This window comes from Oncorhynchus tshawytscha, unplaced genomic scaffold (genome assembly GCF_018296145.1).
Source record: "Oncorhynchus tshawytscha isolate Ot180627B unplaced genomic scaffold, Otsh_v2.0 Un_contig_2917_pilon_pilon, whole genome shotgun sequence".
In the NCBI taxonomy this organism is placed as follows: Eukaryota; Metazoa; Chordata; class Actinopteri; order Salmoniformes; family Salmonidae; genus Oncorhynchus; species Oncorhynchus tshawytscha.
Genome location: NW_024609423.1, coordinates 110,694 through 125,672, shown reverse-complemented (window position 1 = coordinate 125,672; position 14,979 = coordinate 110,694). Strand labels below are relative to the sequence as shown.

At 40.3% G+C, this 14,979-nt stretch overlaps 1 protein-coding gene across 1 annotated transcript; it reads left to right on the top strand.

The window, feature by feature from the left end:
- Positions 1 to 2,019: 2,019 nt before the first annotated feature.
- Positions 2,020 to 9,097, top strand: LOC121844766 (zinc finger protein 260-like). Its single transcript, XM_042315238.1, has 4 exons — positions 2,020 to 2,742; positions 3,167 to 3,264; positions 3,444 to 3,618; positions 7,799 to 9,097. The coding sequence occupies exons 1-4, from the start codon at positions 2,358 to 2,360 to the stop codon at positions 8,695 to 8,697; spliced, it is 1,557 nt and encodes a 518-aa protein (XP_042171172.1). The 5' UTR covers positions 2,020 to 2,357; the 3' UTR covers positions 8,698 to 9,097.
- The last annotated feature ends 5,882 nt before the right edge of the window (positions 9,098 to 14,979 follow it).

Below are 14,979 nucleotides of genomic sequence, written 5' to 3'. Positions count from 1 at the left end.
GATTTGCTTGTTAAATTAGCATATGTGTTACATTGATACTTAATCGCCCGGAACATGAGCTCACTAATCTCGACGGAGAACGGTCTGGTGAAAGGAGAGGAAGAAGCTTTCAGGATGAAAAGGGAGGAAGAGGAGGCTATCACATTGAAAGAAGAAGAGGATGATATTACAGTGAAAGAGGAAGATGGGAAAGAGGTTGTGGAAGAGGAGGAGGTAGAAGCTTTCAGAATCAAAAAGGAGGAAGATGCCGTAACATTGAAAGAAGAGGAAGACCCTTTTGGAGTAAAAGAGGAAGAGGAGGCTATCTCAATTAAAGAGGAGGAAGACGTTTTGGGAGTGAAAGAGGAGGAGACTGAAGATCAGACTACCACCAGTGAGTATTGTCTTAAAAACAGGGGCACTATGCAGTTCTTGAAATAATGTGGTGTTTCAAAGGGACATTCAACTGAAGTTCTACACTGTCGGAATTGTTCAGGGGCCAATCTGCCATTGGTACATATTTTTAGGACTTGTAAATGATTTTGATTGAATTCCCCACGTGGTCTATATTAAAGTGCACTTGATCTAATATAACAGGCTTTTAACGGAACACATTTTGTGGAACGAGCCTTTTACATTGAATCAATCACAAACAATATATAAAAAAAAGCATAATTAACGTGGTCAATTTAGGTCCTTTTTTAGACATATTAATACCTAATGTAAGACCCTGTGATTGTAATAGAAGATCATAAGTTTACTATCTATGATGTTCTCATTCACACAGGAGAGAGACACGACTATCATGGATCCTCTGGGGAGCCTCAACAACATCCTGATGCTGACGAGTCAGAGAAGAGTCTCTACAGATCAGAACACCAGATGGTGCAGCTTGGCATGAGAAGGAAAACAACGTGGCTGTTATGAAAGTGAACTGTGTTCTCGTGTGATCAGCGGTGTATTCATGTGCCGATTGTTGTTGACAAAGTTTCTTAAACGGAACAAAACGGGGTTACAATATACCTGAATTTGTCCAATAGAAACTCTTGTTTGCAACTGCTGGATTAATGATTACCCACGACATCAGCTAGATGCAGGCAAGAGTATGCAAGGTGGTATTGAATGTGTCACTGTCACTGACCTGTGTGCACCTATGTTGTAAACTTCATTCATAGGCTAGGTTGTAGCAAACTCATGATTGGTAAAGGGAACATTTGAGAATCATGTAGTAGCCTAAACCTATAGCTGTTACATTGAACAGGGTGAATCGAATATAAATGATAGTTGAATGATAGTCATCCAACATGCTGTAGTAGAAATAAGGCCATGCTTATGAAAAACAAAATGGTCCTCCCTCATCTTAAATGGCACTGACCGCCACAGTTTGGGTGGTGGACCATTCTTTCTACACTTGGGAAACTGTTGAGCTGAAAACCCCAGCAGTGTTGCAGTTCTTGACACAAACCGGTGTGCCTGGCACCTACAACCATACCCTGTTCAAAGGCACTTAAATATTTTGTCTTCCCAATTCACCCTCTGAATGGCACACATGCACAATCCATGTCTCATTTGTCTCAAGGCTTAAAATTCCTTATTTAACCTGTCTCCCTCCCCCTTCATCTACACTGATTGAATTGGATTTAACTACTGACATCAATAAGGGATCGTAGCTTTAGATTGACTAGATTAATTCAGGCTAAGTCATGGAAGGAGCAGGTGTGCTTAATGTTTTGTATACTCAGTGTATAGCACTACATATAATCAAGTGCTATTTGGCTTTAAGGGAAGAGTATGGTCACATCGAGATAAAAACGACTGTGAAAAATGAACAGAGAAAATGTGTATTAACACGCTACCTATTCATAGAAGTATTTATGCATCATCTACATATTCATATTAAGATCTACGTCTGTGTACAGGAAATTCTTAAATCAAATCTTATTAGTTCTAAGACGTGAGTGAAAATATATCAGTTTATTGTTAAATTATTATGACTTTATTTCCAATACAAAACGCGTAGTAACTATTGTTTCCAAACTGCGTTACCCACTCCAGCCAGCAGATGGCGATGGGCGTCTTTCAGGTGATGCTTCATGCGTGACGTATAATGGACTGGACGGGACGCTTCTTCAGGAACAACAACACGGCTTCTCTTTCAACCACCTCGGTAGCTTGCTAGCCAACATAAAACTGAAAGATTGATTATTTAGACCATGTTATTGTACATTAGCTAATCTCAGTGTTTTAAACTAATTTCGGTTGACGTGTCTACTGGTTAACTTTAACCTAATGTGCTTGTTCAATTTGCAAACTTGTTAAAGATTGATACTGAGGTTAGCACTAGGCTAGTCGCTAATGCTAACTAACTATCCTTGACCATGAGCTCACTAAACTACTCCTCCCCTGCTAAAGAAGAGGTCTACTCTATGGAGAAAGAAGCTCTGGGACTGAACATCGTGGAAGTAGAAGAAGAGGAGGGTGTTACAGTGAAAAGAGAGGAAGAATCTTTCAGAATGATAAAAGAAGAGGAGGATATTACAGTGAAAAGAGAGGAAGAATCTTTCAGAATGATAAAAGAAGAGGAGGATATTACAGTGAAAAGAGAGGAAGAATCTTTCAGAATGATAAAAGAAGAGGAGGATATTACAGTGAAAAGAGAGGAAGAAGCTTTTAGAGAGGAAGAGGATGCTGTCTCAATAAAGGTGAAGGAGGAAGACGTTTTGGGAGTGAAAGAAGAGGAGACAGAATATCTGATTAACACCCGTGAGTACTGTCTTAAACAGGGGCACAAACTATGCAGTTGTTGAACTAATGTGGGGTTTTAAAGGGGCATTCTACTGAAGTTCTACACTTGAATATGTTGTTCAGTACTGTATAAATTGTTAGTTCAATCTGCCATTGGTACATGTGTTTTTGGGAGATTTAAATTAGATTTATTGAATTGATTTATTAAAGTGCACTTCATCTAATATAAAATTCAATATTGCTGCGTAATTTCTACTTAAAATATCAAAGCGACACAAAAGGCACCATTTTACATTTGCATCACACAATATTTTATAAAATCATGATGAAAGTGGCCATTTTAGGCCCTTTTTAGACATATTCATGCATCTTGTAGTAAGACTCTGTGATTGCATTAGAAGATCATAAGTTTACCATCTGTTTGATGTTCTTGTTCACACAGGAGACAGACATGACTATCGTGGATCCTCTGGGGAGCCTCAACAACATCCTGATGCTGACGAGGCAGAGAAGAGTCTCTCCAGATCAGAACACCAGATGGTACAGCTTGGTCTGGTCTAGCATACAGCTTGGTCTGGTCTAGCATACAGCTTGGTCTGGTCTAGCATACAGCTTGCTCTGTCTGGGTCTGGGATGGGATTCAGTAAAGCACTTCATGACAACAGTGACATCAGCATCCATAATGACATGTGTCTGTGTCCCCTTTTTATGGTTACCAGGACAACGCTAGCCCTTCCTCCCTCCCGGAGTCCCTATGTCATGCCTCTCCCGGTAGCACCTTACTGCTGGGTATGAAGAGGTTGTCTGTGCTGCTGGTGGACTGCAGGAAAACAACAGGGCTGAGTGGAACTGTGAGAGGAGGAGAAGAGAAGAAAGGATCAGATTTAACTCAAAGTAAGTGCTTTAGTTTAGTTTGAACAAATACAACAGATCTGCCCACTGGTATCTGTTACCAGGACAACCAGCAGAGTTCTGTTAGTTGACAGGAAGATAGACTGGTATCTGTTACCAGGACAACCAGCAGAGTTCTGTTAGTTGACAGGAAGATAGACTGGTGGATATGGATGCTATGAATATCATAACAGTAAAAAAGGATTCTGCCAATTAAAAGAGAGAAACCAATAGACCAAATAAAACCTTGATGAAAGTTAGCTTCAAAGAGAAACCAATAGACCATATAAAACCTTGATGAAAGTTAGCTTTAGAGAGAAACCAATAGACCATATAAAACCTTGATGAAAGTTAGCTTCAGAGAGAAACCAATAGACCATATAAAACCTTGATGAAAGTTAGCTTTAGAGAGAAACCAATAGACCATATAAAACCTTGATGAAAGTTAGCTTTAGAGAGAAACCAATAGACCATATAAAACCTTGATGAAAATTCGCTTTTACAGAGAAAGTTTCAAGATGATCTGATGTAAGGTGCATGTTTTACAAAAACATTTTCTCAAAATATGATGGATGTTACATTGCCTGTCCCAGTCAACCCCCTATCTTTACAAGACTCTAGAACAGGCTACTTAAACTCCAGACACTTCAGTGTGGTCTGTATTGCTTCTTTCTTGCTGTTGGTGATTCCCTGATCCACCTCTACGCAGACGACACCATTCTGTATGCTTCTGGCCCTTCTTTGGACACTGTATTAACTACCCTCCAGATGAGCTTCAATGCCATTCAACTATCCTTCCGTGGCCTCTGACTGCTCTTAAATACAAGTAAATGCGTGCTCTTCAACCGATCGCTACCTGCCCGCCCGTCCAGCATCACTACTCTGGACGGTTCTGACTTAGAATATGTGGACAACTATAAATACCTAGGTGTCTGGTTAGACTGTAAACTCTCCTTCCAAACTCACATCAAACATCTCCAATCCAAAATTCAATCTAGAATTTGCTTCCTATTTCGCAAACAAAGCCTCCTTCACTCATGCTGCCAAACATACCCTCCTCATAAAACTGACCATCCTACCGATCCTCGACTTCGGCGATGTCATTTACAAAAGAGCCTCCAACACTCCACTCAACAAATTGGATGAAGTCTATCTCAGTGCCATCCGTTTTGTCACTAAAGACCCATATACTACCCACCACTGCGACCTGTACGCTCTCGTTGGTTGGACCTCGCTTCATACTCATCGCCAAACCCACTGGCTCCAGGTCATCTTCAAGTCTCTGCTAGGTAAAGCCCACCTTATCTCAGCTCGCTGGTCACCATAGCAGCACCCACCCGTAGCAGGCGCTCCAGCAGGTATATCTCACTGGTCACCCCCAAAGCCAATTCCTCCTTTGGCCGCCTCTCCTTCCAGTTCTCTGCTGCCAATGACTGGAACGAACTACAAAAATCACTGAAACTGGAGACACTTATCTCCCTCACTAGCTTTAAGCACCAGCTGTCAGATCAGCTCACAGATCACTGCACATAGCCCATATGTAAATAGCCCAAACAACTACCTCTTCCCCTACTGTATTTATTTATTTATCTTGCTCCTTTGCACCCCAGTATTTCTACTTTGCACATTCTTCATCATCTGCAGCACATCTACCATTCCAGTGTTTAATTGCTATACTGTATGTCCTTCGCCAGCATTGCCTATTTATTGCCTTTACCTCCCTTATCTCACCTCATTTGCACACATTGTATATAGACTTGTTTTTCTACTGTATTATTGACTGTATGTTTGTTTTATTCCATGTGTAACTCTGTGTTGTTGTATGTGTCAAACTGCTTTGCTTTATCTTGGCCAGGTCGCAGTTGTAAATGAGAACTTGTTCTCAACTACCTGGTGAAATAAAATTTAAAAAAATAAAAATTAACATCTGATCTCCAGAACTTATTAAAAATTGCAAATATATATATTTAAAATAAGCTCCGTAAGATTTTTCTAAAAGCCATGAAATATGATTAAATGCAAAAGCGTTTCTATCTATATATAATAGCTACAGTACACTATACCTAGATTCTTCAAATATTATGGAGTCTTAAAGGAGGCCTGTAGCATCTAATGATGAAACATTATGGAGTCTTAAAGGAGGACTGTAGCATCTAATGATGAAACATTATGGAGTCTTAAAGGAGGACTGTAGCATCTAATGATGAAACATTATGGAGTCTTAAAGGAGGACTGTAGCATCTAATGATGAAACATTATGGAGTCTTAAAGGAGGACTGTAGCATCTAATGATGAAACATTATGGAGTCTTAAAGGAGGACTGTAGCATCTAATGATGAAACATTATGGAGTCTTAAAGGAGGACTGTAGCATCTAATGATGAAACATTATGGAGTCTTAAAGGAGGACTGTAGCATCTAATGATGAAACATTATGGAGTCTTAAAGGAGGACTGTAGCATCTAATGATGAAACATTATGGAGTCTTAAAGGAGGCCTGTAGCATCTAATGATGAAACATTATGGAGTCTTAAAGGAGGACTGTAGCATCTAATGATGAAACATTATGGAGTCTTAAAGGAGGCCTGTAGCATCTAATGATGAAACATTATGGAGTCTTAAAGGAGGACTGTAGCATCTAATGATGAAACATTATGGAGTCTTAAAGGAGGACTGTAGCATCTAATGATGAAACATTATGGAGTCTTAAAGGAGGACTGTAGCATCTAATGATGAAACATTATGGAGTCTTAAAGGAGGACTGTAGCATCTAATGATGAAACATTATGGAGTCTTAAAGGAGGACTGTAGCATCTAATGATGAAACATTATGGAGTCTTAAAGGAGGACTGTAGCATCTAATGATCTTAAAGGAGGATTTTTACTACTTGGCGTCGTGGGGATTCGAACCGGAGAACTTTAGTTTACTGGCCCAACATTCTTATTACCCGCTAGTCTACAAATGTTACAGATGTTCCAACTTCAATTCATTATTTCTCAATGATGCTTTAAAGGAGAAGTTTCCTGAATCTAGAATATAAATATTAACATAATCACTAGTTAACTACACATAGTTGTACTGCGTTGCATATAATCAATGTGGTGCCTGGTAATTTATCATCGAATCACAGCCTACTTCGCCAAACGGGTGATGATTTAACAAAAGCACATTCGCGTCAGGGTATATGCAGCATTTTGGGCCGCCTGGCTCATTGCGAACTGTGTAAAGACCATTTCTTTGTCTGACTGAGTGGTGGTAGGCAGCAGCAGGCTCGTAAGCATTCATTCAAACAGCACTTTTCTGCGTTTGCCAGCAGCTCTTCGCAATGCTTGAAGCACAGCGCTGTTTATGACTTCAAGCCCATCAACTCCCGAGATTAGACTGGCAATATTAAAGTGCCTATAAGAACATCCAATAATCAAAGGTATATGAAATACAAACGGTATAGAGAGAAATAGTCTCATAATTCCTATTTATTTATTTATGAGACTAAATAGATTTTATTTATGTATTACATTAAGTTAAAATAAGTGTTCATTCAGTATTGTTATTGTTACAAATATATTTTTATATATATATAGACATTTCCCCAAAATATTTCACCTTATTTTTTTACTTTACCCAAAATGTCATGACTTCAGTGACAGTCAAAGTGTTGAAAATGTGTTAACGTCTAAATGAATTGGGCCATTTAAATAGCGTGTCGAAACCCTTCCACGTAATGTTTTGGATTTTCACATAAAATGACTTCTTTACTTATTTTAGGTTCAAGGAAGTGTGTAGGTCGCATTCTGTTCATACAACTGTTCATACAACTCTGAAGGTTATTTATTCAGAACCACCTGCTCGATTGGAATCCAGTGACGTCTGTGTCTTCAGTGTCCTAGAACTGTTTCGTTTTTTTTGTGTTCTGACTTGTAAAAACAGAATTAATAAAATAAGTAATGTCTAGTTCTTTGTGTTCTGACTTCTAAAACAGAAAGAATAATAAGTAATGTAAACATATTATCAGTAATTACCAGGAAGCTCTACAACATCATTTGTTTTAAAATCACAACAAGATTGTTAATACTGGCTATAGGTTATTGAGGGATCTGATTCGGATTTTCCCTTGTTGCAAGGCTATTTTATCATGTGGAGGTTTCATTCAGGTCTATTTAAATAAGCAATCTGTTTTTGGCAGGAGAGAGACCAGACTCGGAGGAACCAGAGCCAGGTATGTCCAAACCAGCAAGACGACACCAGTGCTCCCAGTGTGGAAAGAGTTTTAACCAAAAAGGACACCTGAACCAACATGAGAAAATACACACAGGGGAGAAGCCTTACCACTGCTCCCAGTGTGGAACGGGTTGTAACGGGTTAAGGGACCTGAAACAACATGAGAGAATACACACAGGGGAGAAGCCTTACCTCTGCTCCCAGTGTGGAAAGAGTTTTACTGTGTTATGTAACCTGAAAACACACGAGAGAATACACACAGGGGAGAAGCCTTACCACTGCTCTCAATGTGGAAAGAGTTTTAACCAGAAAGGACACCTGAAGCAACATGGGAGAATACACACATGGGAGAAGCCTTACCACTGTTCCCAGTTTGGAACAGGTTGTAACCAGTTGAGGGACCTGAAACGGCCTGAGAGATTACACAAAGGTGAGAAGCCTTACCATTGCTCCCGGTGTGGAAAGAGTTTTACAACGATAGGGACACTGAAAATTCACGAGAGAATACATACAGGAGAAAAGCCGTACCACTGCTCCCAGTGTGGAAAGAGTTTTACAACATTATGGAGCCTGAAAATACACGAGAGAATGCATACAGGAGAAAAGCCGTACCACTGCTCCAAGTGTGGAAAGCGTTTTACCCACTTAAGTAATCAGAAAAAACATGAGAGAATACACACAGGGGAGAAGCCTTACCACTGCTCCCAGTGTGGAAAGAGATTTAGCGAGTTAGGAAGCCTGATGGCTCATGAGCGAATACACACAGGGGAGAAGCCTTACAAATGCTCAGACTGTGGGAAAACATATTACTCATCACAGTCACTTAAAAGACATGTGAGAGTCCACACAGGGGAGAAAACATGAATTGAACATGGAGTTTGTCAGTTTGAATAAAGAGTAGATCAGATTCCTTGTGTTTAAATGGTCAGATAATCAAGTGATATTTGGATGTGATGCATTTGAAATTAAATGTATCACAGACTCTGTAATGTAAAATGTTAATTATATGTGTCACACATAACTGAGTATGACTAACCTTGTTAAACTGTCCTATTATAATCTCCTGTTCCTGGGAGTATCATCCTGTGTTGCAAACCAGCTGCACCTGCATCCTTGTATGAATAAAGTCCCTCCCAGGAACAGGAAACTATAAAGATATGTGCCCATCACCCACTGCTTCAGCAATTCAGACTGTCTACACTGCGCTGTGTAACTCTGTTATTCTCTCTGAGCTCAGAAATAAAGAATCTCGGTTTGACTTGGACTCCAGCAGATCCTTATTTTATAATATCCACCACAACTCTCCCACGGATTGCTGTTTATCATTGTCTCAATGAAGAGTTCTTTGTTTTACTTTCCTGGGGTCATTTACAAGCCTCCCACTGGTTGAATTAACTTTGTTTCCACGTCATTTCAACAAAACAAATCCACGTGATGGTGTTGGATTTATGTGATTTAAACTTTGAAATGCATTTGTCAGAACCAACCTTCTGGACATGTGTAGTATTTAAGAAATCGGGGACTCGCTGATCTCTCTCTGCCTCTCTCTCTCTCTCTCTCTGCCTCCTCTCTCTCTCTCTCTCTCTCTGCCTCTCTCTCTGCCTCTCTCTCTCTGCCTCTCTCTTTCTCTCTCTCTCTCTCTCCTCTCTCTCTCTGCCTCTCTCTCTCTCTCTCTCTCTCTCTCTCTCTCTGCCTCTCTCTCTCTCTGCCTCTCTCTCTCTCTCTCTCTCTCTCTCTCCTCTCTCTCTGCCTCTCTCTCTCTCTGCCTCTCTCTCTCTCTCTCTCTCTCTCTCTCTCTCTCTCTCTCTCTCTCTCTCTCTCTGCCTCTCTCTCTCTCTCCCTGATTCACCAAAGGTTCTTGTTCTCTACAGTTTAACATAAACAGTATTTCCCTCCCCTCTAAAAACAAACTTTTGGATCATAAACATGTCATTAAAAAAGATGCCTAAAGTAGCCAGTGTATCATGTCATGTCATATACATCATAACCCAGGGGTGGTTCAAATTGTTGTTAGAATGTTATATACATCATAACCCAGGGGTGGTCAAATTGTTGTTAGAATGTCATATACATCATAACCCAGGGGTTGTTGTTAGAATGTCATATACATCATAACCCAGGGGTGGTCAAATTGTTGTTAGAATGTCATATACATCATAACCCAGGGGTGGTCAAATTGTTGTTAGAATGTCTATTAAACAACTATTATATACATTAACAATATTGCTTTGTCTAAGATTTTTACGAATGATCTTTGAAAGAGATAAAGGGTCCTGAAAAAGGGGAAGTTTATTTTTTTTGCTGAGTTTATTTAAGGTGTCATATTGGGATGCAAACTCAAATATAAATAGATGGAATCTATATCTGACCCAGTACTGCTGTCTTCTTTTTTGATGTGGATACTTTTGTTTCACAGTAGATTTGTTTAAGACTACCAAGAAAACTCTCGGTGTGCCCCTGATTTAGCCCCCTGCAGTAAACGGTTATTAATGGACGTGCCCCTGATTTAGCCCCCTGCAGTAAAAGGTTATTAATGGACGTGCCCCTGATTTAGCCCCCTGCAGTAAAAGGTTATTAATGGACGTGCCCCTGATTTAGCCCCCTGCAGTAAAAGGTTATTAATGGACGTGCCCCTGATTTAGCCCCAGTAAAAGGTTATTAATGGACGTGCAGTAAAAGGTTATTAATGGACGTGCCCCTGATTTAGCCCCCTGCAGTAAAAGGTTATTAATGGACGTGCCCCTGATTTAGCCCCCTGCAGTAAAAGGTTATTAATGGACGTGCCCCTGATTTAGCCCCCTGCAGTAAAAGGTTATTAATGGACGTGCCCCTGATTTAGCCCCCTGCAGTAAAAGGTTATTAATGGACGTGCCCCCCCTGATTTAGCCCCCTGCAGTAAAAGGTTATTAATGGACGTGCCCCTGATTTAGCCCCCTGCAGTAAAAGGTTATTAATGGACGTGCCCCTGATTTAGCCCCCTGCAGTAAAAGGTTATTAATGGACGTGCCCCTGATTTAGCCCCCTGCAGTAAAAGGTTATTAATGGACGTGCCCCTGATTTAGCCCCCTGCAGTAAAAGGTTATTAATGGACGTGCCCCTGATTTAGCCCCCTGCAGTAAAAGGTTATTAATGGACGTGCCCCTGATTTAGCCCCCTGCAGTAAAAGGTTATTAATGGACGTGCCCCTGATTTAGCCCCCTGCAGTAAAAGGTTATTAATGGACGTGCCCCTGATTTAGCCCCCTGCAGTAAAAGGTTATTAATGGACGTGCCCCTGATTTAGCCCCCTGCAGTAAAAGGTTATTAATGGACGTGCCCCTGATTTAGCCCCCTGCAGTAAAAGGTTATTAATGGGGGTAAAATGACCTTTTTCTTGTTTTGTGTTCTATATCCTGACTACCATTTATTCCTTCATAGACAGAAAACGTGTTGTCATGTGTCTCTCTCTCCGGCCTCGAGGTCGTCTGGCTGCTCATTATGGTGCACACCTGTCATCATTACACGCACCTGCTCGTCAACAGACTCACCTGGACTCCATTACCTCCCTGATTACCTTCTCTCTCTCTCTCTCTCTCTATATATATATATATATATATATATATATACACACATATGATATCATTCTGCCATGGAGGCATAGACTACTTTGTAGTTAACATTTAATTGACAAGGTTTTTGGGAAAGCTTTTCTATCAACCAGAAGATGGTTGTCATTAGCATCATCGCTAACAGCTACACATAGGGGATCATTAGCATCATCGCTAACAGCTACACATAGTGGATCATTAGCATCATCTATAACAGCTACACATAGTGGATCATTAGCATCATCGCTAACAGCTACACATAGTGGATCATTAGCATCATCTCTAACAGCTACACATAGTGGATCATTAGCATCATCGCTAACAGCTACACATAGTGGATCATTAGCATCATCTAACAGCTACACATAGTGGATCATTAGCATCATCGCTAACAGCTACACATAGTGGATCATTAGCATCATCGCTAACAGCTACACATAGTTGATCATTAGCATCATCGCTAACAGCTACACATAGTGGATCATAGGCATCATCGCTAACAGCGACACATAGTGGATCATTAGCATCATCTATAACAGCTACACATAGTGGATCATTAGCATCATCGCTAACAGCTACACATAGTGGATCATTAGCATCATCTCTAACAGCTACACATAGTGGTAGACAAATGCACTCAGACAAGGGCATTTCTGGGCTGTTTCCTCTTCAGAAACTTGAAGGAAAATAACGACAACTTGCAGGCAGAAGGTTTAGAATAGTATCAATTTTGGTTAAGGTTAAGGGCTTGTCAGTGAGCATTTCACAGTAAGGTCTACACTTGTTGTATTCAGCATTTCACAGTAAGGTCTACACTTGTTGTATTGATGTGACAAATAACATTTGATTTGAACTAAATATGGAGTATGTCAGTTTCAATGTTACGGTCTTTGATTAAATTGTATTTTTCAAACTAAGGCTGTGTGTGTGTGTGTGTGTGTGTGTGTGTGTGTGTGTGTGTGTGTGTGTGTGTGTGTTGTGTGTGTGTGTGTGTGTGTGTGTGTGTGTGTGTGTGTGTGTGTGTGTGTGTGTGTTTTATCTGCGTCATTCCTTGATCATTCCTTGTGGTCCTGTAGCTCAGTTTGTAGAGTATGGTGCTTCTTAAACCAGGGTAGTGGGTTTGATTCCTGGGACCACCCATATGTAAAGTGTTTGCACACATGACTGCAAATCCCTTTGGATAAAAGTGTCTGCTGAATGGCAGATATGTACACTGATTCCTCTCAAAAAGTTTTTCTTGCCTCACATCATTATGTGGAAACGGTATATTAATGATATTTTTGTTCTATAGAGGGGTGATGCCAAACAGCTCCAGGCCTTCCATGCTTTTCTTAACTCCTGTTCTGAGCATCTGAGATTTATTATGCAATCTGATACACATCAAATCAGTTTTCTTGATCTTCTGATCTTGTGTGAAGATAATGTTTTATACACTGATCTTTACAGGAAGCCTACTGATCGTAACAGTTTGTTGAGGGCTGATAGCTGTCACTACACTTCCCTTGAAAAATAGTTTGCCCTACAGCCAATTCTGTCCAATCAAAAGAATTTGCAAAAAACAATCCGATTTCGACAGAAATATGGCTGAGATGCAAAGAAAGTTCAAGGAGACGGGCTACAAGAATGATCAGATTAATATTGCCATTGAGAAAATTCAAAACAAAACGAGACATGACCTTTTTCAAGGTCAGTCTCGCAAAAAGACGCATTCTTGCGTTCTAACTACCCGCTATTCAAAGTGCTCTGAACAAATTAAGGGAATTGTTCAAACATTGGCACATCCTAAAATCCGATGATAGTCTCGGTAATGTGTTTTCGGACCTTCCCTTGGTCGTATTCTCGCGGGGCAGAAATCTCAGAGATCAATTGGTAAACTCTGATTTACCACCCCAAGATATTCCTGAACAACGTCTATTTGCGCCCCTACTGGATGGAAATTACAAATGTAATGGCTGTGCTCAATGCAATGGCACTTGTAAATGTAGATCCTTCAAACACCCACAAACAGGGAATCGATCCCAATAAAAGGTGTTATTAGCTGCTCCACTAAGGCAGTTATTTATCTTATAACTTGTCCTTGTGGTAAAAATTATGTAGGTAAAACAAAGCGCGAATTAAAAGTACGTATCTCAGAGCATCGTAGCACCATTAGGTGTAAAAACGTTACTTATCCAGTTGCGGCCCACTTCTTGGAGGCAGGCCACTCGATTTCGTCTCTGCGTTATATTGGCATCGAACATGTCACCCTCCCTAGGAGAGGGGGTGGCCTTGATCATTTATTGTTAAAATGAGAGGCTGCCTGGATCTTTAATTTAAAGACACTTGCGCCCTTCGGTCTCAACGTAGACTTTGATCTGAAGCCATTCTTGTGACTATTGTGACTTTGCCATTGTAATTGTTTGTAAACTTGTGTAGTTAAATTAATCTATGATCGTATGCTATATCCATTTGTTGTTTGTATGCTGTTCTTTGTATGACATTTTAATATTTGATTATTAACCAATGATATTAGGCCACTCTTGGCCATGATTACAGACACCTGTGTCTTTTGACACTATATAAACGAGTCATCCCGCAGTGTTTGTGATTATACCCTGATGAAGACAGCTTGGCTGTCGAAACGTTGGTATTACATTTTTGCATCTGAGCTCTTAGAGTGTGCGGCTCTCTTTTATTTTCAATGTACACTGATTCTACCAAACATTTGGAACACCTTCCTAATATGGAGTTGGATCCTCCCCTTTCTCCCTCAGAACAGCCTCAGTTCGTCGGGGCTCTACAAGGTGTCGAAAGCTTTCCACAGGGATGCTGGCCCATGTTGTCTGTAATTCTTCCCACAATTGTGTCAAGTTGGCTGGATGTCCTTTGGGTGCAGTGGAGGCTCCTCAGAGGAGGAAGGGGAGCACCAACCTCAGTGATTTTCAGAAAAATAAAAATTATAATACATTTCAAAAGTTATCCTTTTTAGATAAAACTATACTAAATATAATCACGTCACAAAATAATTGATTAAAACATACTATTTTGCGTCCTCTTCTGGGTACATTGACTACAATACAAAACCTAGGAGGTTTATGGTTCTCAAGGCTTCCATAGACTTACACAGTAATTATGACAACTTCCGGAGGATGTCCTCCAACCTATCAGAGCTCTTGCAGCATGAACTGACATGTTGTCCAACCAATGAAAGGATCAGAGAAGTCAAGGTAAGCCTTTGGTTTTACTAATTTATTGCCACGGGGCCCGCCAATGTAAATGCTAAACTGCTTACTGACTGTACACTGTAACGTTACTGCATGATTGTAGCAGGTTTACTAACCCGTTAGTTCTATTAGCTCTGTTGACTATGATGTTACTTTAGCTAATATGATGACAACGATGTAGGCTGTGTGTTTCAGTTATGAAATGGTTTGGCTTGGAAAGTTTTTTTTGCCTGGTCTCATACAGCTGATGTGTCGTGCATTGAAGTACAGAAGCAAAGGGAGAAGGTGAGAGGAGGAGAGAAGGAATATAACGTGGCTGTAATGAAAGTGAACTGTGTTTACACGTGATCAGGGGTG

Bases quoted from the DNA above. Each gene is read 5' to 3' on its own strand.
- LOC121844766 (XM_042315238.1), top strand. From the start codon at position 2,358: ATGAGCTCACTAAACTACTCCTCCCCTGCTAAAGAAGAGGTCTACTCT. The intron at 2,743-3,166 runs GTGAGTACTGTC...TTGTTCACACAG, and splicing joins AGAATATCTGATTAACACCC to GAGACAGACATGACTATCGT. The intron at 3,619-7,798 runs GTAAGTGCTTTA...TGTTTTTGGCAG, and splicing joins AGGATCAGATTTAACTCAAA to GAGAGAGACCAGACTCGGAG.